The following is a 24,564-nucleotide window of genomic DNA, read 5'->3' as shown; positions in this document are numbered from 1 at the left end:
ATGAGCTAAAGGAAGAAAGAGCTCTTGCACAGAATGACTGCAGTGTATGACTTATAAACAACTGGATGGCAGAATACTGAACATAAAGGAGGACTTCATATCTCAAAAAAGCCTGCCACTTAAGACACAAATATAATAAAATCCAAATTTGAGTCTCCTCAGCATGAAATTTTGTTTCAGCTCATATTACTCATGCATCACCTCAACTACAGCCTCCAAGTCTGGATGGTAGCACACCCATGAACAGAATATAACAAGAAAGGAACCAAGCAGGAGGACAGAAGAGGGCATCAAATCAAGCAAGTCACACCCTATTTTATAATCCTCCATCTCTCTTCTGCACCGCAGTCCCAAATAGCCTTACATTTGCCTGCAAATCTGACCTATTCATTGCTAAGCTCATCAACAGGAATTATACGAGTATTAAACATAACAGATCTCAACATCTGCAAATACATTTTCAACTGAAAGTAAAAATTTAGGAATGGCTAACTCTACAGAAGTGCAAGGCTATGGTCACACCACATTTTGGCTCCTGCTTTGTTGCAATACACACACACACACAAAAAAACACCCAAAAAAAGCACCAAAACCAGAAGAAATAGCTTCCAAACACATCTGGAATACTAACCTGAGCAGACACATCTTATAATTTACATCCATCCAATGAAATATCATTTCATATCAAAGGCCTCACATCACTCTTCTCCTTAGATCAGAAGGCTTCAATTATTGATTAAAGGGGGAAAAACAGTAATGCAATTTACTTTTCAGCTTTGATGGTGTTTCTCTAAGGATAAGATTTCTCTTACTCCTTAGTTATTATAAAGCTGATGTCACACATCTTAGGTATTAAAAGATGTTAGACTGGACATTTTCTAACTAAAATACTAATAACATTCAATTATTTGGGATGCAAGTATTCAGGGGAACACTATTATGGTGCATGGTCCAAATTAAAATACAAGCACTTCATTAATTCCTGAAGCTACCTGAGTTTAAAGGCACATCCTTCCCTCCTCCCCCAGGTTTCTAGTGAAAGATCTAACTCAGATCATAAAATGTCAGCAATGAACAACAATCAGCAAAACTCAGTCCCTTGTAAGATATTATAACCAAGTAGAGAATATATTTTAAAAAATAACAACCCTGCTTTTCAGTATTTGCTGAATTCCTAACTTTATGCAGTCTTCCTGCACAGCATGTAATATACAATACAAACTGTGGCATCTATTCACATAGTATTCTTCATCTTCAAAGCATCTTGTGGCCAGGAAGTCATGACACAAGCAAGCAGTTTCCTACTTTACAGGCAGCGAAACTGAGGTGTACAAGAAGGCAAAAACAGAGACAATCACATTATTTGATAGCCAAACAAGCATACTGCCTATGGAAATCATGATTCATTTCATTACCTTGCATTAGAGCTAATACCATAATTCTGTACCACATTCCATATTAGCTGCATTTTAGACTGAAACCCAATACCCTTGAACCACTCATTACTAGTGTTCAAGGTTTTTATATTTCCCTAGCACAGCTAAATAATGGTCTTAGCTTGCATAACACATTTTCTTAGCTCTCATTTTTAAGGACGCATTAAAAGTCACTCTTTCGGTATTTTCAAACCTAAACAATTCTAAGATTCTATGAATTTACATTGTGAACTAAAATGTATTTTAGAAGTTAGTTCTAGTTAGCTGAAAAACTAGCAATATTGAAATTTTATAATTAATAGACTATCATATTTCAAGCAGGTGACAAATAAATAACTGCTTTCACCCACAGTTTCAACCGTAAATGAGCCTTCCCTGATAAACAGAAAACCCCTTCAAATAAAGAGTTTTAAATGGAAGTCTTGCATCTTACCTAGTGGGTACACTGATGCTGCACCTTCCCAGATGGCCACAAAGAAATCAGCAGCTAAAATAGGTATTTTTGCTGACTTGATGCAACTTTCTAAACAACAGAAGACAGCCTGCACAACAGTACATTTTCCTGATCTGATAAGCAGCATTCAGAGCTGGTGCAGTTACAGCTCTCCATTCAATGCAAAATATACTACCATAATAAAGTAATTCAGCGATTCTTTTGCATGAAGTTCCTCAGAGCCTGAAAACAGTCCTTCAGGAGGCAACATCCTCACTTATTGTGCCTAAAGATTAAGGTAAGCGAAAGATTAAGGTAAGCAAAAGATAATAATAGACTTACTAGAAGACAGGCACACAGGATGACTGCTATCCCTGATCCTTTTCATATTCAGCTGTTCAACAAAGGTTCAACAGAAATGCAGAGTAAAGTTTAACATTTGTCTACAGCCACACCCAAACGCTTGGAGTTCAGTCCTTGCCATCTCACCCGCCGCATACACTACTCCGTTTATATTGTACTGGCTTTTGGCCATAAATACGAGAAAGGAAGTTATGATGCAAGGTAGGTGGAGTACAGTAGGAAGCACCATGGGATTGTTCAGATTATTCCCAGTCTATATAAAGCACAGCCCTTTTCCCTTTCAATTGTATCACAGCAGAAAACAAGACTGAGCTTTTACTCTCAATGGCACGGTAGTTTCTGCTTGTATAGATTATTTTAAGGATAAGTTTATCATGTATTTGTATTCTATCTTTGGTAAAAATGTCAGTTTTTTCCAGGACTTAAAATACAACATAGATCTATGTGCACTTTGGGGGAATGGGGAAAATAAACTGGAAACAGCAAAGAAGAAGCTTCCTTTTATTTCTCCCTCTTATCCTTAATGTAGAGAGAACAGAATCAAAGCCATCTGCTTTTGGTACAGGCTAGTTAAACTGGGAAAACACTACAGCACAAATGCCACATTACATCTCACTATCAGGCATGCATCTGAATCATCATTAGGGGAATCTGAAGAGCTGCAAGGAAAACAGCCTGAGTTCTGGCCAAGTATCGTTACTGCCTGAAATTAATGGATGCAGGTTTGCAGTCCTCCTACTTCACGGACTTCAACCTCAAAGACAGAGCTCAGTGCTTCAGTTCAGACTTACTAATGAGGAAGATGCAGTTACAATCTTCATGCCAAACCTTGTAGGAAATCATCACCTTAGTTTAGCCATTTTGATTTTGTGAAATCTATCAGGCAAAGCTCAGGACTGGTAAATACAGGATTCCTGACCTACATACCCCCTCTTTCAGCAGATTATTACGCACGAGGTCATTAAGAGAGCTTTCCCAACAAAGACTTACTTTGAACCCAAGTTATGGTTTTCGACTTGACATTTTTCTTCAGGCATTTTCACACACAGGAAAGTAAAAGCCCTCCCATAAGTCCGACACCAGAAGGGTCTACGCAAATGAAGCTCACTATTTTGGATGAACACTGAGCGCAGCAGAAACGTAATTCCCCTCTCCTTAGTTGAGATACCACATAGCACACAAGGTAAGAATGCTTCAAGCAAACTCAGCTTTTAAAGCCACCTATACTTTTGCAAGTAATTTTTGCATCATCAGCATTTAGTAGGAAAAAACAATATCTAAAAGATACAAAGCAAACAAACCGGCCTGTAAGATATATAAACTAAGTTGGTTTCAGTAACACATGTAGGAAACCACAGCCTTTTACTGAGCACCCACATTTGCCAACACATCACGTAGAGCTCATTCTGCTCAGACCTGAATCCACACTTGGATTTGCACCAACGTAGTTAAACAACTGCAAGAATTCAGGGTAAACAAACCCTGAATATATTCTTCATATTATACCACATGGCAGCACGTTGACAGATCCCTTACCACTGCCATCTGTGAAGATCCTCTCCTACAATAAAATTGCCTCCTACCCCACCGTACTCTTTCCCTTTCTCCCCAAATCCTTCCTCGTGGTTCCTTACAGACACTCCTTTTGCGCTGTTGTACACTTCACTGCTGCAAGCTGACAGTCAGAAAACCAAGTCTACACATGGTGTTTGGGCTTGTACTGTTGGTGTCCTACTTGGAGCCTGCTCCTCCTCCTCCTGGAGTTAGTAAAGGAGAATTGGATCTTTGGAGGCCTGCTCCTTCAGGCAGACTCTGCCTCAGCCTCTGCGTTCAGCACCAAGTTACAGACACTTGGTACACAAGGAGAAAGAAATTAATATTATTTTCAGGCAGATAAAAAAAAACGATACCATGCAATTCTTACAATAGATACCGTGGTGTGGAAAACAGTCCAACTCATTCAACATAACCACAGGGGGTTATAGTTCCTCCTCCTCCCATTCTTCACTATCGCAACACGCATTGTGCCCAACAAGAGCCTAAAGCCAAGGCAACATCCAAGCATAATGAGTGGGGTTATGAACTCAGGCTTAAGCCTGAATCATCCCAATTTTCTGTACTTGCGTCAAACCCAGAGGCAGTCTTTGTACTAAAAAAAAAAGAAAAAAGCAATAACTAAATAAAGGAAAATAAAAAAGAAACTGATTTCCTCTCGCTGCTCTAGAGCTTTGCATCCATCCCCCCCTCACTGGGAATAAGCATTAGGTTCTCCTGGCCTCCTAGATGGCCAGAGGCCAATAAAAGGGCATGCAAAGCGTGCCCTGTTGGGACTCCATGAGAATCACACCTCTCAAAACAGTCCCTTCAAACACATGGACACTTTCACAGTGAAAAGAAAGCCTAGTGTTTTTACTGGTAATAAAAAAAGATTTAGTACGAGACAAGACCTTTCATGGAGAACAGCAAAACCAGATCGACATCAGGGATGAAAGCATATTTAACACAACCTACACAAACAACACAGGCTATCACAGTAATTCTGGCACCTGTGCCACCCACAACACACGGCCCACTGTCTAAGACACCAACTCTTCCTTGGTTTAAAAATACTCATTTTCTCCTTTTCCAGCCAACACATAATAATCTCACCAATAAAAAGACAATGAACATTCACACCAGGAAGCACTCCAACCTCAGCCCATCAGTACGTGCAAGGTTAATGCAAATTTGTCATACAACAAGTGTCTACCCATACATCAGGCTAATTTATTACCTTCTATTTACTGGTACCAGGGTGCTGTGCTGGTGGGAGCACCCATGGGGGAGGTGGGGTATTGAAGCAGAAAAGATGATTTTTTTTTTTTGCGAGTCAAGGTCCATCTAAAACAGTTCAAAAAAAAGAACAAGAAAGCAGATGGTTTGCGATATAATAGCAACACAAATCATGTAGCGAGTCAGTAAAAAAAGAAGCATAGAACACTCATTTACTCCAAATCCAGCAACTTCATAGAGCTCAGTGCCAAACACTTTTGAAAATACATCATGTCAGTCACTCCCCCAGGAAAATAGCTGCCAAAATCTGTGTCCCACCTCCACGAAACAGATCTACAACCAAACCAAAACACTCATGATGTGCACAGGTAGGTCAGAGGATACATCATTTCAGGCACCTGCAACAGTGACACATTTAACCACATGGGCAATTCCAATGTGGAAAAAGTCACAGGACACACTGTTTGGGCTGTTCTGTGACACAGTCTGATCAGTTTGGTATCCTGAGGTGCATTACTACAACATGAAATTCAGAGGCATTTTAACACACCACAGGTTGACATCTCCTTTATGCTGTAACCTCAGAACACGCTATTCAGCCACCCACCTTCAGGACAAACAAAAACCAAACCAACACAAACCAGGAATTTCAGACCACACAGCACAACAGTGTGCATGCTTTACTGCTTCCAAAATCAGATCTGACTTCCTACATATTTGCTGCTACGATGGAGAGGCTTCCTGTTACGTGAGCTCCTCGGCCTCGCCAGAATAAATTATATGTATGTTAGTCCAAATTAACCCCTGCAGCGAGAGACGACACAGAGATGGTGGAGAAATTCCCCTCTATTACCAACTCTCAAGACAACATGGAGGTTAAGGAAAGCATAAAGTACCATTTGACTGCTACAGCTCAGCCAACCTAAATGGTGAGCTGAGAGAGGCACATTGTGGTCTTCTCAAATCTGCCCCCTTATGTATGATTACGCAGCCACACGGCAAATCGCTTCCACTGTATGTCTTTTAGTTGCTTGTTGCCTTTAGTGTAGGCAGCATTTCCAGCCAACCATCACCGAACTCCTTACTAAATTCAAGGGGAAGCTACAAGAGACACGTGGCTTTGGGTGTGGATGGAAATCAAAGGAACAACACCATCCATTTCAGCAGCATCCTACTATTAAATTAATTAGGTGTAATGTCACACCACAGCTTCGCAGAAGGGCAGCTCTTTCCAACACACCACCAGCTCTGGGTGGGTACGCTCCTGTTGCAATGAAGTGCACCTTGAAGAATGACCTTCACTTGTCAGATCCAGATGACTGCCAGCACACATGGCATTGCAGGCAACCAACACAGGCACCAGCCATGCCAAAGATGACCAGCATGAAATGCCTATGCTTGGTGATCATATCTATTTGACAACAGCTGATGTTATTATTCAAAGCCATAAAGGGGTTTTGTCCTACTACTTCTGGGCTGCAAACACACGGGAAGCCATTAGTGACTGAAACAGCACACATTCAGCTGGCACAGGGGACGCATCGAGCTTCTGCACCAAAACAGACCGATCCTTTTCGTTATTTTGCAAGTTAAAAGAGGTTGGTAGGGCTATTCTAACACTGAAAATGATGGATTGCCAGATGGTCTTAAGTCGACTATAATGGGATATGTACAACCACAGCAGAACTGGGAAGGAGAAACCTTGCCCCTTCAACCAGCACATTAGCTCAAGCACCCTGCTTGATCTAACCTTTGCTCCTGTAATGTGGAGCTCTACATACTTTAACTTCTATCGAAAACATTCAGCTACTGTAACAGAAGCTGCAGAAGGGTGGCAGATTGTAGAGTTGATCACTGTCTGACAGGTTTTATTTAAGTGCCGCTCACTCCCCAGAGCTCTTTCCAGGCAATACCAGGCTCTACACAGACATGCCAGATGAGAAGTGAAAGGAGAGCAGTTCATCAGGGCAAGGCAGCAGGCCCGCCTGGGTGGCTTTTGGCTTTACATGTTGTCACACCAAAGTCAGACAAAACGAGCTTTGCAGATGGACTTGTGTGAAATGGTGGTTGCTTAGGTGGTGTCACACCTATTTCAAATGAATTAAACAGAGTTTAGTCAAATAACATTTACATTATGCCAGGCTCCTCTTGCTCGAAGAACTTCAGAAATTGTCCCTCTCAGCCTGTCACTATTTGGTTGCTCATTCAGCTTCCCTGGAGGTAGAAAACTCCTCTAACCCAACATCACTAAATACTATTTGCAAGACAAGCACTCTAAATAACAATGGGTTTTGTACAACACAGGTAAACCACTCTGCAGAAGGGTCTCTTGGGCAAGACCTACATACAATAGCAGAGGAATAACAATGCAGAAGCAAGAAGCATGGAGTGCTGTTTCCATAGCTTCCCTGTACAAACCTTTACTTGCAGTAAAACATGTTCTCAAAAGGCTGAAAGATACAGCAGGGGTAATGCTGATAAAGTGGTTATGGGGCAGCATGACAAGCAAGCAAAGTTCTTCAGGAACACAGCTTATACATGACCTCTACAGCTTTTGGGATTTCACAGGAAAGCTTCATAGCATTCTCCAAGGAGGTTTGGAGCATTTGGCCTGGCCCCTACACATTCTGCCTTTCACAACTCAGCAACACCTCCCTCCCTTCCCTCTGTTACAGCCAGAAATCCATCATTCCCTGCTACGTCAGCTTTTCCTGAACACTTGATTATGTTGAGAGACACAGTTTTACTACAGCTGAGATCAAGAAGCTCTAACAAGTTCTAGGAATACCATCCTTTAGAGGGTCTACCCTGCCCTAGGAGACCCAAAGATGGCAAGAATGGGTTTCACTTTCCTGGAGAAGTCTGGCAGGAGCTGTCAATCACTGCTCTCCATGGCTCAGATACTGATTTGGGCAAGATTCTGCGTTCAGGGCAGCACACACTTATATAGGATGGAGAGCAGGGTAAAGAAAGGTCTTTGCACACACTTGAAAAAAGGAAAAAGCACATCAGACAAGCCACCACTCTCAGGCAGCAAGGAAAATAGGAAGTTATAACTGTGCACAGGTATGACAGAAACAGCTGAATGAAGACCCAGCTACAGGGACTAAGAGCCTTCCTGTAGATTTCTGTGTGATTCACTAGCCCAGCCAATTTCCACAGCTTCAACTTTGTCCAACAAAACTAATGAATAGGGGTTGAGATCCCTGTGTGTGTCACTAAACAGTCTTGTGGCTAACTAAACCCAAGAAGGGGACAATCATCTTTGCAGAAGTTCAAGCCTCCACACTTTTGAGAATGCAAGGGGGATACTCTACACCCGTGCTTATGTGAAGTCTTCCAGCTCCTTGTTCACACACAGCATGTCTGCAACCTCTTCACACACTCACAGGTTGCTGCTACACTGGAGTTATTGAGCACATTGGTGGTTTGGTGCAGAATAGAGCTCAAATGGGGTAAAAATTACAGCATTAAAAAGGAACCCACTGAAGAAGATGAAAAAAAAATGGATTTTTCTCTTCTAGATGACAGAAGGAAAATGAAGGTAAGAAAAATACACGCTTTCAGAGACTCTTCCTCAGCTTTCAATTTGAAGAAACAAAGGGATTTAACACTCTTAATGCAATAGAGGAAAATTAGTAATCTAAGCTTAGATCTAAATTACTCCTTAAGCAGTTAAGCCTCACAAAATAAGAGTATCAAAAGACAAGGGAAATCTCACTTATTCAACAACAACAGAAAACCCCAAACCAAAACCCTCACGCTGCCTCATATCCAAGATATGCCTTAAACAAGGAAATGGGAACATTTACATGTGTGTGAAGTCAACTCTTTTGAGGACTGTTCTCAAATGTGGAACGCAACTACCGCCAAGGTTCTCTCCCCATTTGTGATCAACCCTATAGAAACAGAGGTGCAGGTGATGCAATTACTGCAAGATCATTTTAAAACTTACACTGGATACAACAGACTTGTATTCCAGACGCACCACAATGTACCAGTTGGTTTGACTCGGTGGGTCTCCCAAATCCCAGGCTGAACTCACCACATGACCTTTAACAAGGAGCTTGAGCTCCCTGCAGCTTCTGCTCACTTTATTAAATGTTATAATCACATCAGTCAGTATTTTACAGACCAAATGTTTGATATGGAATAACTCAACGTCAGGAGCTTTCAAGTCAGCTTTCAGTCAATTCCATGTAAATGTGCCCATGATTTTGCACGAGTTTGGGTATTATAACCCAGATATACTGCAGACAAAGGCTTTTAAGAATCAATTTTATAATAAAGAGAACCACATAGAATGAGGGATAACTGTAGCACATGCTTGATTTTAAAATATCTATACTTTACTTTGCAAAAGGATGAAATAAAGACATAAGAGTAGGTTTTAAAAAAAAAATTAGAAAAAAGTAAAGTTTGCCCCAATCCTCCTTTTTAAAACATACACCAATAAAAGCTAAGGCATTGCACACAGCCATCTATTGAAAAGACCATATCATATGATATGGAAGCACCACGGTAGCAGAGAAGAAATTGGTACAGAAACAACATAACCAGCTCAGCTAAAAAAATCCTTGGTATTAACGCCACAGCAACAAAATCCAAAAGGTTCATCTTCAGACAGCCCTGGGTTCAACATCCACACAATACCACTGCTGTGGTTAAACAACTGATGAGGACACATGCATGACTAACTCTAAACAGCAGCAGCAAGATCCTGAATATTAATGATTAACAAAATGCAAACAGCAAAAGCGGAAGACTAGTTTCTGCCCTGTAACATGCCAGAGTCACAGTTGCTGTTCTGTCCCTAATTCACTCCCTGTTTCATCTCCCATGAACATTTATCCCAAACTACAGCAAGTTATCTTACAGTCTTTTAAACAACATTTCAGATCTTTCATGTTTCACAGAAAAGTCTGAAACCTCTACAACAGTTAAGCCATAGTGACTAAGGTAATTAAGTATACTTCACGTGATGTCCAGAATTTCCAGTGACCTTTATACACAGTATCATCCAACTGTTTGGAACTGAAGATCAAAAAGACTTGGCCTGACTCACAAGTGACTAAGCTGAGAGAAACCAGGCCTGAAGATAATAAAACTGTGAGCAAAGAGAACAGTTTTATCTGCTCTTTACCTCACGAATAGGAGCATCCTCCAGAGCATTGAGTTAGTTTTTACACTTCAGAAGACGGTGAAAGCCCACAGATTAAAAGGATCTGGTGGTTCCTTTGTTATGAGTGGGCACGTGCAAAAGGAAGCAAAAAGTCCTTCTCCAACGGTGCCACCAAGCCACAGGAGGCAGCTTGAGCCCGTTTCCTCGGGGTTATCCGACTCCTTCTTCAGAGACGCTGTACGGCAGCAAGGCACAGCTCTGCCCATAATTAAACAAGCTCAATAACACGCACAGTGGGAGAGAAAGGAGCGTCCCCAAGGCAGACTACTAACAAAGACAGAGGCTAGACAAATGGAGCACTTTCAGCACTGTTTCTTAATCAATAATTTGAAAGGAATGCCAGGCACATTGCCATTCCGGTAGTTTATTTTGCTGAAATAACCTTTATACCTGCCTCTTTCAAAGTCCAACTGACTTGCATGTAAATTAATCCCACAAAGCAGAGATCCCATCTGACAACACTCGGAAGGAAGGAGAAAACAAAACAAAACTCCATGAATTATCCACCCATCCCAAACCTCATGACTGCACATTAGCCCTTGAAACTGTAAATGCAAGAGCCCCACAAGGCACTCACACCCCGAACTGTTGAACAGATCAGAAGCAGCATAATTAGCTATTCCCACGGCCTCCACAGCTTGATCTGGTATGAATTTGTAATATTGCCCTTCCCCCATTTCTGATAAAAGCCACACAAAGAAACAAAGATATTTAACATACTGTTGCATAATATAACACAAATTGCAGATGGAGGGCTAAGATATTTAAAAAGTCATATGAGAAATTAAATGCATTTAAAACTATCCCTGAAAAGATTTTTAACTGGATGGGGAAAAAAAAAAGTAAAAAAGATCTTGTAACAACATGAAGGGAGGGGAGGGGAGAAAGAAAAAGCACTGTGGGAACCTCAAGGCAGAGTTCTCTGTTGAGAACAGGTCACAATCTGTAAGGGAAGTGCACAAGGTTTGATAAGTTTAGAGCTAAGAAAGCTCAACAAAACAATCACCTAAGCTTTATTTAGCATTCTAGACAAGATACTTAAGCACTGAGTACCACATTATACTGTTTTAATACAGTATTAAAACTTTTAAATTATTAAGGGAAATTCAGTTAAAAGAAGACACAACAAGCTAAATCCTCCAATCAGATGAAGATACAAGGCATATTCTCAGAACAGCTCACAGTCTGAAATCCCATTCATGCATTGAAATCCATGAAAGGGGACAAGAAAAACAGTGTTAATGACTGATAAACCTGATCAGAGATTAAATAATTCAAAGACCACAGGAAACAAGCCTGAGATCCTACAGTTCACTTACTGTTATCATAACAAACTCTACCAGGGGTCAGTTTGTTTATAAACTTATAGCTGCTCATCTTACAAAGGGCAAGAGATTCATTTCTGCTAAAAGTTCCTTAGTTAAACTGCCAGAAAAGTGTTTCCTAAGAAAACTGCCAAAGATGAGCTACTACTATACTTTCAGTAATTCAGAATCCATATGGCAGTTCCAATTAACAACCTAACGGAACAAGTAAAAAACCACTACAATTAAAGCTGTTTTGAAGATAAAAAACACACATATCCACCGAGTAGTGAGCATTCTGCAATGAAAAGATGTACTTTAAGTGCAGTGCTCACTGGACATAGCAACTCTGAGAGGACCACTTGGGACAAGACGTTCAACAGACCTTAGGAGGAAAGCCTAACTCCTTGTGGTATCAAAGTTGCAGTGTTACACTTAAAAGCGCAGCTTAACCTTTTTAGAAAAGAACACATCATCGTCAGGAAACTTCAGATTCAGAAATTTCAGTCATTTCTGATGATAGGAGGCAAAACTTAAGGAATTTAAGTGCTCTCCAGTCTGCCAAGTTACTCCCTAACAATACAGCTGTATGTCTGGATCCATCCTGATCTCAAGGAGGCCCTCCAGTAACTACTGCACATAATTCAAATTGCAAAATGGACTGTTATCTAGATCAAGGGGGTTTGATCCAACAACTTCTCTGGGCTTTAAAGGGTAGCTCAATCTGTTTTACCTCCCACTATCTGACAAAAACAAAAAAAGCCCCAAACATTTATCCAGCATGTATAATGACGCAAATTGTTTCTACATGCTCATTTTAGGGTAATAATGTAAAATAAGGGAGAGAGATCAATTATGCTGCAGAAAAATATGCTATTTTAGAAAATGTTTCCAGCTCCTTTTCACTACTTAACAGTACTAGTCACACTCCCACAAGCCTTCACAGATGAAAGGTGAGACAACTTCACACAGCTTGCCAGCATTAACCCTGTTATTACCTTCATCAGTACAGCTACACACAAATTACTTCACAGTACACCCTCATGCAGAATTTCAATCACTGTCCTGCCATATGGTTACAGCAGCAGTTGAGCTCCTATCTGTCATTACCACAAGGAAAACATTCCCATTTCAGGGTAGTCTCCCAAGAGCACGAGTAGTTATGCTGCTACAGCAGTTTCCCAGCTTTGCCCTGGCAGCTACTCAGAGGTGAATTCCTGGCTGGGCTCACATTGCCTGTATTCCCCAGTTGGGGTCACAAACCGTTGTTTAATCCCTCGCCCACGCTATTCTTCTAGAACACAGGAGATGGACCTGGAGCTGAGAGTTAAAAAAAATCTTATACTGACGATTTTATTTGCAGGTGGGAAAAAGAAAGAGACATCTTAAGAAACATTAAGAAAGAAACAAAACATTTTGTAGATGGCTTGAGGCCAGCCTACTACTCATTCAAACAATGCGGATAAAGATACTCAAGTCCATGAACACCTCATTATCACATAAATACAAGAGGACTTTCTTCAAAACCCTCATTCTCTCCCACCTCAAACTCTTTTAATTTCTTTGTTAAAAGAGGAACGAGGTTTTATTATTATTAAAGATGAGGAAATCTGCAGAAACACTTACCAAAAAAAAAATAATAATGATTTCTGACACTGCATTTTCCAGACTTTCATATTCGCATTCATGTAAGAATACTTGATATAAAATGCTTTCAAAGTGGCAAGTGACTGTTTATGTGTCCTGCAGTCAATGGACCAGTGCACTTCTGTAACACCCTTAGGCACTTTTGGAAATCTTATCCCTCTGAAGACTATAACAAAACTGACATTTTTTTGTTTTGGGCTGCTGTTGGTTTGGGGGTTTGGGTTGGTTTTTTTTTAGTTGAATTTAAGTTCTAATACTCACAATACCTATATTTTTAATTCCTTAAGCCACTTTCAACCTTCACGTATCTTTCATTATTCACAGTAAACACAAACTGAAAAGGCTGCATTCATCCCTTTATTTATGTGTTAAAAAACAGAATCACTAATGAGTTGAGTCATGAGCCAAAGAGAAGTCTGAGCCATCGGGGCAATGCATATTCTGGAACTTGTCACTTGCAAATGCTGATAGGGTAAGACTGCTCCTGCTTGTTTTCTCCTTTATTTCAACTCAGTGACAAGGAACTCACCAGCAACAGGAGATTTCACTGTTATATGAGGGCGCTTACCTAGCTTAGTTTTGACAGGGATTGAATTAACACCTTATTATATTTACTGCTTGTTTTCCCAAGTTTTCATAGGCAGACACCACCACTGTTGCACAACACATTAGCTATTTAATCTGTAGTTGGGCTCATATTCTGTCTGTTCCTCTTCATTAGCTACAGCAATAGTCACCCTACTCAAGTGTTCTGCGAGATCAAATTATCGCTCATTATTTCCGCCTAATTGCAGAGGAAGAACCTCACACCTATAGCAAAACAAGCTTCCCTGAAACACCCATACCCTTTCAGCACGGATTCCCAGTTTCACCTTCCAGTACAGTTCCTTCCTCGCTTGATTCACCCCGTTCCTGAAGAGTTAAACTGGAAATAATCTTCAATAGAAGAGTGCTGCAGAAAGAACTACCTATGCGTGCAAAGCTACTCGGTATCGAGCCCGGTAAGACAGGCCGTATCGCCCGGGGGAGGATGGCACAGAGAAGACTTTAAAGCACCCTCAACTCGAACTAAACAGGTATTAAGCTTGTTGGAAATTTCTGCAAATTGTTCAGTTTCTCTAACAACAGACTACGGATTTCATGCGGCATCCCTGCTGGTAAAACCAGGTATTCAGTGGCAGGTGTACTTTCAAAGGAAATTATTTTACGCCACCACCTTCACATATATTGTGCTGGAAACTAAGCAAAGCTTCTGTGCTTTGCTTTCATCCAACCTCAGCTGACAAAAACGGTGTAGGTTTAAAATTCATGTATAAACTCTTAGAGGAGGTGGTGCTCCCTGTGCCTTTTGAAAGTGCTAAAACAAGAGACACCTCCCAGAGCAGGGCAGGTTTAACACACACAGCCGCCAACAGCTCCCGAAACTCTCCCGGCCGAGGTTGGGAATACCTGCCCCCGAGAGCTCCTAATCACTTTGAACCGTAAACAACATGGACACCATCTTCCTCTGGGAGTGCGGGCACTCCAAAACAAAACCACCCCAGCCCACAGGAGCAGCAGAGGCGGCTCAAACCAACTTCAAGAACTTCGTACTATTAAAAAAAAAAAAAAAAAAAAAAAAAAAAAAGCAAGCAGGATCCAGAGTCGGTGCCCGTTTACCCCTCCGGGCGAGAAGCCTTATCCCGCCGGGAGCAGGGCGAAGGGAAAAGCCCCCGGGCGCTGTGGGCCCCCCTCCACCGCCGGGGCCCCGCCGCCCCCCCCTGCCCTGGCCCGGCTCCAGCGGGCCCGTCTAACAAGTTGATCCCGGCGTGAAAGAGGAAGAAAAGGAAAAGCTGCGGGAGGGAAAAAAAGCCGGGAGGGGGAGGGGAAGCCCCCGCGAGGCCGCGGAGCCCCGTCGGGTGGGAGGGACGCGGGCAGGGAATGCCGCCGGGAAGGAGGGTCGCCTCCCGCCCCCCTCCACGTCCACAGGATCCATTTTCCCTCCCGCCGCCCCGCTCCAACTTTCCGCGCCCCGGGCAGCCCCCTACCCGCGCCCCGGGACTCACCGGCATCATCTTGGAGCCGAACCGCATGGGGGCGGCCGGTCCGGCCCCGCCGCGGGAGTCCGGCGGCGCGGGGGAAGGAGGGGCTGCGCTGCCGCCGGCACGACCTGTTGCGGGAGGCACCGTGCCCGGCCCGGTCACGCCGCCCGCCCTCCGCTTTGTTCCCACCGGGAACCGCTCTCCCGCCGCCCCCGGCTCCGCTCCGAAACTAACCCCGGCCCGGCGAGGAGGAGCCGCCGCGCCCCGCCCGCCGCCCACCCCCGGGAGGGGCCGGCCCGCCCCCCGCGCCCGCCGGGGGCGCCGGCCCGCAGCTCCACGAGGGAGGTCGGAGCTCCCGGGGCTCGGGACAACACGAGGTACGTGAGAGTCCCCACGGGTCACCTCCTCCTGCACATCCCGCCGAAACGCGCCGGTTTCGGGGCCCCACGCGGTGCACGGGCACGGCCACACACAGCACCACTCTTCCGTAGACCGGCAGCGGAGAAGCGAGGGTGGGAAGCCATCGGCCAACGTCGGGCTTCAAGAACAGAGCCTCCCCTAGTCTGATCTGCGAGTCCCTGCCTTCCCTGCTGCCTCAGACGGACAGTCCTACCGATAATCCCCTTTTAGCTCCTCGTGTACCTTGCCAGTGGAGCATCCCTGCCCAAAACGTTGTGGTTGGACCCGGCAGTCGAACTACGGTGGTCAAGTCAGACCTCGCTGAGATGCCAAAACAGTCTTTAAGAGACCCATATTAAGGTTGGGCTGCCCAAAAAAAATATCCCCGCGAATCCTTTACTCCCACTTAAGAGTGGGGGAAAGAAAGTGTTCTCTTCCCTGAACCAGTGTGCAGGACACCCGTTTCAAACTCAGGCACTTTGCTACACCACTTCAAAAGCTCAGGGAAGGCTTGGAAGAAAAGTATGTTCTATCAGCACCGTTACAGGGCTCTCTCGGCAGGAAAACCAGCTCCATCTGTTTTTCCTATTCGCATTAGAATCTTCGCAGTAATTAGAAAGGATAAAAGCGGAGAGGATTAGAAGTTCCCCGATGAAGGAAGAACAAAACTAGGACCTAATTTGTGTACAAACATCTCTTTTTCTAAAGCAGTAAAGAAACTTTGAGAGCGCTGACAAGCCCCCCAGGGACTCTTGGGCGATTACCAAGCACTGTTTAATGCAATGCTGCTGCAGCGGGGGGGAACGGGGCAAAAACCCGGCGCGGCCCAGCCCGGCCGTGTCCCGGGACCGTGACTGGCACCGGGACCCGCCTTCCCTCCTCGCCCCCGCGCCGCCGCCGGCCAATGAGGAGGCGCGGCCGCCGGCATGACGTCACCTCCCCCGGCGCCCATTGGCCACCCGGCGAACACAACGCGGTGTCTCCCGGCAACGCCGTGACGTCACGGCCCCGCCCTGTCACCCTTCGGGTCCCGGGCGGCGGATCCCTGTATTCCAGGGGGAAAACCCGCCGCTGCCTTGTTTCCACGCGGTTGTTTGACCCAAGGACTGCAATCACCCAACCTGAACCGCGAGCAAAGTCCCGCATTCCTGCTCCCTATGGCTGCAGAGCCTATCTCTGAATTCCAGCTCTTTCCCGTGGCCCCGATTTGCAGCTGTTATGATTCACTTTTCCACACACGGGGGCCGACCTGCCCACAGAAGGTTTATAAGCCCAGTTTTCATTTGGTAGTTTGGGTCTGATTTTTTTTTAAACTTACACTTTAAATTTATTTTACAAGATAAAAATGTTACAGGCCAAAGTACATGGCAACGGAGAACCAAAAGTCTTAGAATCATAGAATCATTAAGGTTGGAAAAGACCTCGAAGATCGTTGAGTCCTCAACCATTAACCCAACACGGCCACATCTTCCACTAAACCATGTCCTCAAGCACCACACCTACACATTTCCTGAACAGCTCCAGGGATGGTGACTCCACCACTTCCCTGGGCAGCCTGTTCCAATGCTTGGCCACTCTTTCAGTGAAGAAATTTTTCCTAATATCCAATCTAAACCTCCCCTGGTGCAACCTGAGGCTATTACTTCTTGTCTTATTGTTTGTTACCTGGCAGAAAAGACCAACCCCCATGTCGCTACAACCTCATTTCAGGTAGAGCGTGATAAGGTCCCTCTGATCATCCTTTTCTCCAGGCTGAACACCTCCAGCTCCCTCAGCTCCTCTTTATAAGACTTGTGCTCCAGACCTTTCACCAGCTTCATTGCCCTCCTTTGGACACACTCCAGCCAATGATTCTGCAAATCTCTGATGAATTTTTAGAAGCATCTAGCTGGTAAGGGATAAAATAAGGAGTATGATCTTAAGTACAGACACAAATAATTTCTAATAATAGTTAGAATATTAAAACATCAATTTCTAAGCCTGTAAAAAAAACCTGGAAATGGTTAGGCAAAAATCAAATAGAAAGGATATTTCAGATGATGTATGTGGTAGCTACATCTTGCTAGTGCATGCCTTTTGCAGGTCAATGCACAGAAGACTCTTCTGGCTCAAGTTCTAATTTTGACATCTTCCACACAAATCTACAACCCCATCCCTGCTACGGAAATGAAGCTCCAAGGGGTGCACCTATTTATTTCCAGTTTTTGTCCAGGCTCTGTGACTCATACACTGTGATGAAAGCTCACAGTGCCATCTGGTCTCTCCCTTTAGATCCCAGCTCCTCTCCAGCAGAGGGGACAGTGCTCGCCAGGTTTGCAGGTAAAGCGGGGTCAAAACCACCTGCACCCGTGCCCATCTCAGCAGCACTGCTCGCCTTCCCTACAGCACATCACATCTCTGCCTCTCACAGCAATTCAGGCATGATTTCACTAGGTAAGCATGACATGAATTTCCCACGATGGGTTATTAATTACAGGAAAGGTTTTTAGGTTTATGAGCAGGGAGTCAGTGGTTCCCCCCCAGTGGGCAGAAGTACGTGAGGGTTTCTGACCGCGAGTTCAACCTCCAGCGTGTCAACAGTTGGAGATAACTGGGTCACACACAGGAGAATTGGCAAGGGGCAGCTGTTCCCAGTCCTGCATACATGGAGCTATCACAAAAAGGAAGAGAAGAGGAGATCCACAGGATCTGGAGCCAACGGCACAGCTGAAGCTCTGCACCTCTTCCCTGGTTCCCACTACTTTTGGCGGCCTGAGCGGAGAATGCTGCAGTTGACTAAGACCACATGCAGTTCCCTAGAAGCAGTCACAGCAAGGGTTCAGGGGAAATTAATACTCATGGAATGGCTTGAAAAGTATCCAAAAAAAGGAGAAGAAACGCCACCAAACCACTAAACAAAAATGTGGCAGAATGATTCTTCTTTCCAGGAGAGATCTACTCGACCTGAACCACGGAAACTTGCAGTATCAGAAACACATTACAGGCAGAACTGGTAATGATAACCAGTAGAAATCAATAGCATCATCTTTTCTTGCCATTAGTCTTGTCGTACAATGGGATCAGTGGGAGGGGGCTGGGAACACGCTGCTGTAGTTCATGCCCTCAGCACACCATTCAACCCAAAAACTCCAGTTAATTCCTTCAGCGCTGTATCTAAGCAATTTTAACAGTAACTTCTCATCTTCTGCTCTACCAGACTGCTTGAAACTGCCTCCAGACCAGTAAAGTCCCTTGTTACAGTCCTGACATAATTAGAGGTATTATCAAGTAACATATCTAATATGTAAAAATTAAAAAAAAAAAAACAAACCACCAAAAACCCCAAACAAACAAACAAACCAACCTGTACTTGCTCGTTGTTTTTAATAAACCCTTTAATTCTTTAGAAAAAACATTGTGAATATGATTTTTAGACTGTTTCTAAGTCAGTAATTTCAGAAGTTTGTCAGAAATCAACAGAACAGCATCAGTGTTAGAGGAGCAGGAAGGCAGCTGGTTTAGATTTGCAGTCCACTGCCACCTACTGTTAAAACTCCACCAAGTCAGACTTTTGAGCTCTGATTCATAAGGGGATATAATTTAAGAGCTCAGGAAGAAGAGAAAGCTTTGGAATTGAGATTGCTGTGGAGGAAAAAAAAAAAAAAGGAACATGCCAAGAGAATTACTCACCTAAACTCTTCGGGCTGGGCCACAGTAGCCTCACAAGTCTGGATTCTTTGCAGCCATGTTGAACTTCTGGCACCTAATTTATATAGCTAGTCTCCAGCTCAAGATAAGGTTTTCCCAGACAGTGATTCAAAGCAAAGGCCTTGACTAGTCCGTGCTTTCAAACTTCCTCACAAAGAGAAAAAGTATCTATAGAAAAGAAAACTGATGGTTTTACACCTTCAGCACCTTCGTACCATTCTGCTAATCCACCAGCTGCCCTCTAGTTGTTTTTAGATTAATTTTCACTATTTATTGTCACATTTTTACTATTTAATTTGTTTTAAAAACATTAAAAAGCAGACCTTACAGAAGAAACAGTTTTGGGGAAAACACACAACAACAACTGATGTATCTCCCAGCTGGAAAAAAAAAAGAAGTTCACTAGTTCATAGAACCATTAAGGCTGAAAAAACCTCTGATACCATCAAATCCAGCCATTAACCCAAGTCCACCACTAAATCATGTCCCTAAGCACACTCCCAGGGATGGTGATTCCACCACTTCCCTGGGCAGCCCATTCCATGCTTGACCAAGTTCCAAAGTCTGCAGATGAGATTTATGAACTCTTTAAAGAAATCTGCTATCAACATCAGCTAGGACATCCCATGTTACCCCAGTGGCTGCTTCCAAAGCAAAAGCCTTTGGTCTATGTCATATTAAAAGCAGTACATCAAGAAGCATTTAGCAGGTGTAAATTTTAAATTAAGAAACAGTGGCTTGCCACAACTTGCATCAGTCTAATTCTCTAAGCGTAAAGGTTTCCTTGGACATTGAGGAGTGATAGTGGACACACCTTCCTCCTGGTGACAAGCTACTTCTCTCTAAAACATCTGTGTCTGCCAACTGAAATGAGTCTCTTCAGCTGTAATCCCCTTTAGGAAGCTTATCACATCAGTGCATACTTAATGCACAACATCATCAGGCCCCTACTTGGATGGTTTGTGTTTTGTTGAAAAGTATGTTTTGTTGTCAAAGTCCATTTTGATTGTGACATATACTTCCTTATCCACACAGAGATTATATTGATTCAAAATCTAAACAAATAATCATATTCTGTCACATTCCTATGCCACAGCTCAAACAAAAACTAGAGTTTCACAACAGGAGGAACAGCTGAGTTACATTTACCTCACTCAAAGGCATGAGAGCCAGTCTCTTGCCTTGTGAAAGCACTTACTACTACACAAAGTGAACATAAACTTCATGGTCACTTTATATATAATAAACTGGTAACACACCTAAGCAACTACATGAGACAAGAAGTTCAGACTCTGTAACTTTAAAGTTAGTTAAAAATTATTTCCTGCTTAACTTTCATCCTCTCTGTAAACTAATCCCATTATCTAAGTTGTGAGAGTCCCACATGCACCCACTGCACAAAGTACATAGTCAATCATGTTACTCAGTAAATTAATAATTGCACAGAGCCAGCAGCACTTGGAAACCAGCAGCACTGAGAAAATACTTTAGAAATTTGCATCAATTTTGCTGCAACCTATTCAGCTCTTAAGCAGATCATTAAAAAGAGTTTCAAAGGATGATTCTATAAAAGCAGAAAGTGTCACTAATATCACTCTACACAAGCATGACTCACAGTAAACAAAAGTCTTCTGTTTGTTCCAGATCAGCCAGGAATTAATTTCAGTAAACTAAAGCTTCTCCAACTTCTCAAGTTACTTGCTCAAAGAAAATTCTAATTTCCTCACTCTAAATTCTTTTCTATGTAATTTAAATTCAGTGTGGCTTTTTTCCCTCACAGGTAATTTAACAACTAGTCAGCTAAAGCAAGTCTGCACTGTGTCTGAAAAAGAGGAGAAACAAACTTCCTCTTCCATTAGTCCCCAGCATCTTTGAACAAAATGTAGGCTGGCACAAATTAGTGTTTTGTATGCATCACACACAGCTGCCATTCTTCTCAATAACTAAATTATATTCACTAGACACACTCTGGATTCCTGTCAATTTGTCTCAGCACAGATCCTGACAGGAGCCCCTCTGTAACAAAACGTCTGTTTAAGGCAATTAAGCAATGTGAGAAAGCTGTATCTGCCTGCAGCCGCTCATCCAGCCCCAGCAGGGAGCTGGGCAGTGAGCAAGAACAGGGAAGGAACTGAAAAATATGCTCATTAAGCACAAACATATTCAGTTGTTGCAAACAGGAATACTGTGATCAAAATCCCATTCCTTACCAGAAACTTTAGGACACTGGTTGGCCACAGAGTGACACTGAACCTCTGTCCCAGATGGCTGTTCAGAGAATGTGAACAGTTAAATTAATAGTGCCATTTTACTGTTGCCTTGTCCCTATTGCTCAGCTGCCAAGAAGCCAGACAGCTTATGCTAGCAGTCCTTCTGGAGTCAAGAGAGAATGAAACCAGAAGGATGTGAGAAAAACCAAAATTATTTCAATATCAGACCCCCCACGATTTCTTTTTTGTAAAGTGACTGCAGGACTGAGCACACCACATCTTTGTAAACATGTTCTCCTGGTTAATTTATCTATTTTCTTTGCACCTTCTCACACAGAGCTGTAGTGCTTCGCCTCAGCAAATCAAACTCTGCTTTAGATAACCCTGACAGACATGGGTAAATAGTCTACAACCAACAATGGACATTTTGGGAGCCATCTTTATCTTGTACATCAACAATATTGGTGTAGTTTGTCATGTCAGTGATGTTTCACTGAGATGAACTGATGAGGCATAGAGACATTATTGATGTCTTCACTGAATTATCTTTATTGTAGAGTAAATACATGGTAATATATAAAAATCAAGGAATTCCTTGGAACTTACATCAAAACTGAGCCCTTCTTAGTGGTGGAAAGTGACTCTCTATCCTAGGGCTTGCAAACATCCTGCAAGAGAATAATACAGAGAATTTGCAAAAGTCATGTAATTAAATTTTAATCAATTAAAACCTCCTTTTTGTTTATGTAAGTTTTTTCACCAAGCTTACTTTTGAGTACATCTGTGTGAGGATGTGTAAACATGTGCAGTCGTCTTTCAGGTAAGGTATTTTTACTCCTAGAAAATAGAAAGGGGATTTGTCTGAACCCTTACACTTTTTGTCCTCCAAGTACATCAGTCTACCTATTACACATCTACAAACCCCGATTTTCTTCTGGATTTGAAAATTTTAGTTAAATTTTTTTTTTTAAATTTAAGAGGAAAACATATTTAATGAGAGCCTGGCTGTGCAACGTGCCTGGCCTACAAAAGCTGCTCAGGATTAGTCTAGTCCCCACAATTTTAGTTCAGAAAAATCTACAGAGGTTGTAATTTTCTTTCACCCTGTCTTCTACCTGTTTTCCTTTTGCTTCTACCTCTTATTTCTCATGGAGCATCATATTCTTCTGCCTCTCAGCTTCAGCTTATGGTTCCTATCAGAAGCCAAATGTACAGTATTACAAGTAAATTAAGAGGTAGATGTACATTTTAGAGTCAGTTTCTCAACCACTTTTTTATTTAACATGTAGCACTCTGGGTCCAAAACTGATTAAACTGCAAAGGATCCAGTTAAATACTTATATTGATTTAATTAAACTGGGATTACATTGATATCTGAAGCTAACGCCACATAACAATATTTATTAATTTACCTATTAATGGAATAAAAGTTTCATCTGCAAAAGATTATTCTGTTCAAATTTACACTCCTTCTACATTTAATAAAAACATTCTAAAGGGAACTCTAAATATAGCTTTTTTCCATTTATTTTTTAATGCCTGTCAAAAAAAGACCTTTCAGCAAGAAAGACTTTACTCTGCCTCAGTGTCCAGCAGGCTGAATGAAAATGTAGTTGTTTGAATAGACCAGACTTCTTTCAAAAAAATCCCAAATATCCATAAAGTGAGCAAACTGCTGCTTCCACTGCCTTTTCTATTTTTCTATTGATTACACTAACTTAATAAAACAAATCTGTTCTCCTCCCACCCAACTTCTGCTCTTCCCCTCAGTTTTTGAGCACATTACTCCTCTTTGCTCCAATATTCCTCATTAACATGGCATTTCTTGACCTAGTTACACACTTTCCCTCACCTCCAACCCCTGCTGCTAGATTTCTTCCCGCAACCCTATTTGCCCAGATATCTGCTTGCAAGCTCCTGCTTCTCACTCTCTCTTTCTCCCCTTCCCTGAGTTTCTTCTGCTTTCTTATATTTGATAGTTACAACTTTACTTGTATTTGAGCCCAGCTCCTTCCTCTTCACCATGGTTCTTGGGTTGCTGATTTCCACACAGAGCCCAGACAAAATATTCTACATACTCGCAATAAAATTTCACAGTCCCTGCTGACCTCAACAGACCAGACTTGAATCACTTTGGAGCACAAAATACATACGGTCTTGTAAGATTGTAGTAAGCTGAGAGGTTGAATCTTTCAATATAGATACATCTGAGAATTTCACTGACAAATTTTAAGCCAAATAATGAGATTTTACAAAGACTTGTGACATAAAAAATTTTTTGCATATTCCCACAAAGAATGCAAACCAGATGTCCTTGGTCCACTCGGCCTTCCTTTTAAACCTCATATATGCAGTCCAAACTACAGAGACACTCAAATTTCATTCCCCCAAACATAAATAAAAATATTATAAGAATTTTTATGTAAAAGGAGCAAAACAATACATTTCTCTTAACATCCATCTTGTGAGTTATTGAGACATTTAAAAAAAATTTCAGTCCAGCTATACTTGTAATTCTAACATGGTAAATTCAAAACTGAGGCTATTTGAAGATTTTTAAGGTCTTACCAGCATTGCAGAAATCTAAATGAATGGCAACCCAAATAAGACAAATGAGGCATGTACCCTGCATGACCTCTAAAATAATGACAAAATGTTTGCATGTTACATGACATACAATAGACCCTAGAAAACTTGATTTCATCCCTTTCGGGAAGTATTATCAAGTTGTCTGGCTTCACACTACCCCAAAATACCTGAAAAGTGCATCCACTGGAGAGTCTGCAATGGGATTTTGTGAAAGTGCATATGGACTGCGTTTTTGCAAATTAATGCAAAGTCATGCATGCTCAGAAAAATGACACAGGATACACTGGGGAAAGACATGAACCAGAATCTGGGAGGCAGCAGAATTAGCCTACTTACTAAAGTAGACTTATTAACTATTAAGCTATGTATATAGTTGTAGTTAGTATAAAATATATATTGTTTATTGTATGAATTTATTCTGCTTGGTGATATAATAAACACACAGAACATACAACTTATATTTATTAAACATAAAGCTGTATCTTAAAAACTTGCATTGTTCAAATGATATGAAAACCAAA

General features: G+C 42.3%; 1 protein-coding gene and 1 long non-coding RNA gene across 3 annotated transcripts in view; both read right to left on the bottom strand.

The window, feature by feature from the left end:
* The window catches only part of TP53BP2 (tumor protein p53 binding protein 2), a 49,533-nt gene extending 34,188 nt beyond the window's left edge, over nt 1-15,345 (bottom strand). The window contains exon 1 of one of the 2 annotated variants that reach the window (XM_027738966.2): nt 15,183-15,345. In XM_027738966.2, the coding sequence (XP_027594767.1) occupies nt 15,183-15,209 (27 nt within the window). In that variant the 5' untranslated portion in view covers nt 15,210-15,345. Of the gene's footprint in view, nt 1-2,211; nt 2,312-15,182 lie in introns of those variants that run through there. The other variant, XM_027738967.2, reaches the window with a different exon arrangement.
* A 6,634-nt stretch (nt 15,346-21,979) lies between these two features.
* LOC120324706 lies at nt 21,980-23,045 on the bottom strand. The gene is made up of 2 exons (XR_005566211.1): nt 22,224-23,045; nt 21,980-22,122 (listed from the first exon to the last, which is right to left on the bottom strand). It is a non-coding gene; the product is annotated as an uncharacterized LOC120324706 (long non-coding RNA).
* Nucleotides 23,046-24,564: the final 1,519 nt, after the last annotated feature.

This window comes from Pipra filicauda, unplaced genomic scaffold (genome assembly GCF_003945595.2).
Source record: "Pipra filicauda isolate LSUMZ 115617 unplaced genomic scaffold, ASM394559v2 scaffold663_size174747_pilon, whole genome shotgun sequence".
Lineage (NCBI taxonomy): Eukaryota > Metazoa > Chordata > Aves > Passeriformes > Pipridae > Pipra > Pipra filicauda.
Note: the sequence above shows the minus strand (reverse complement) of the source record. Positions and strands in the feature narration are given on the sequence as shown.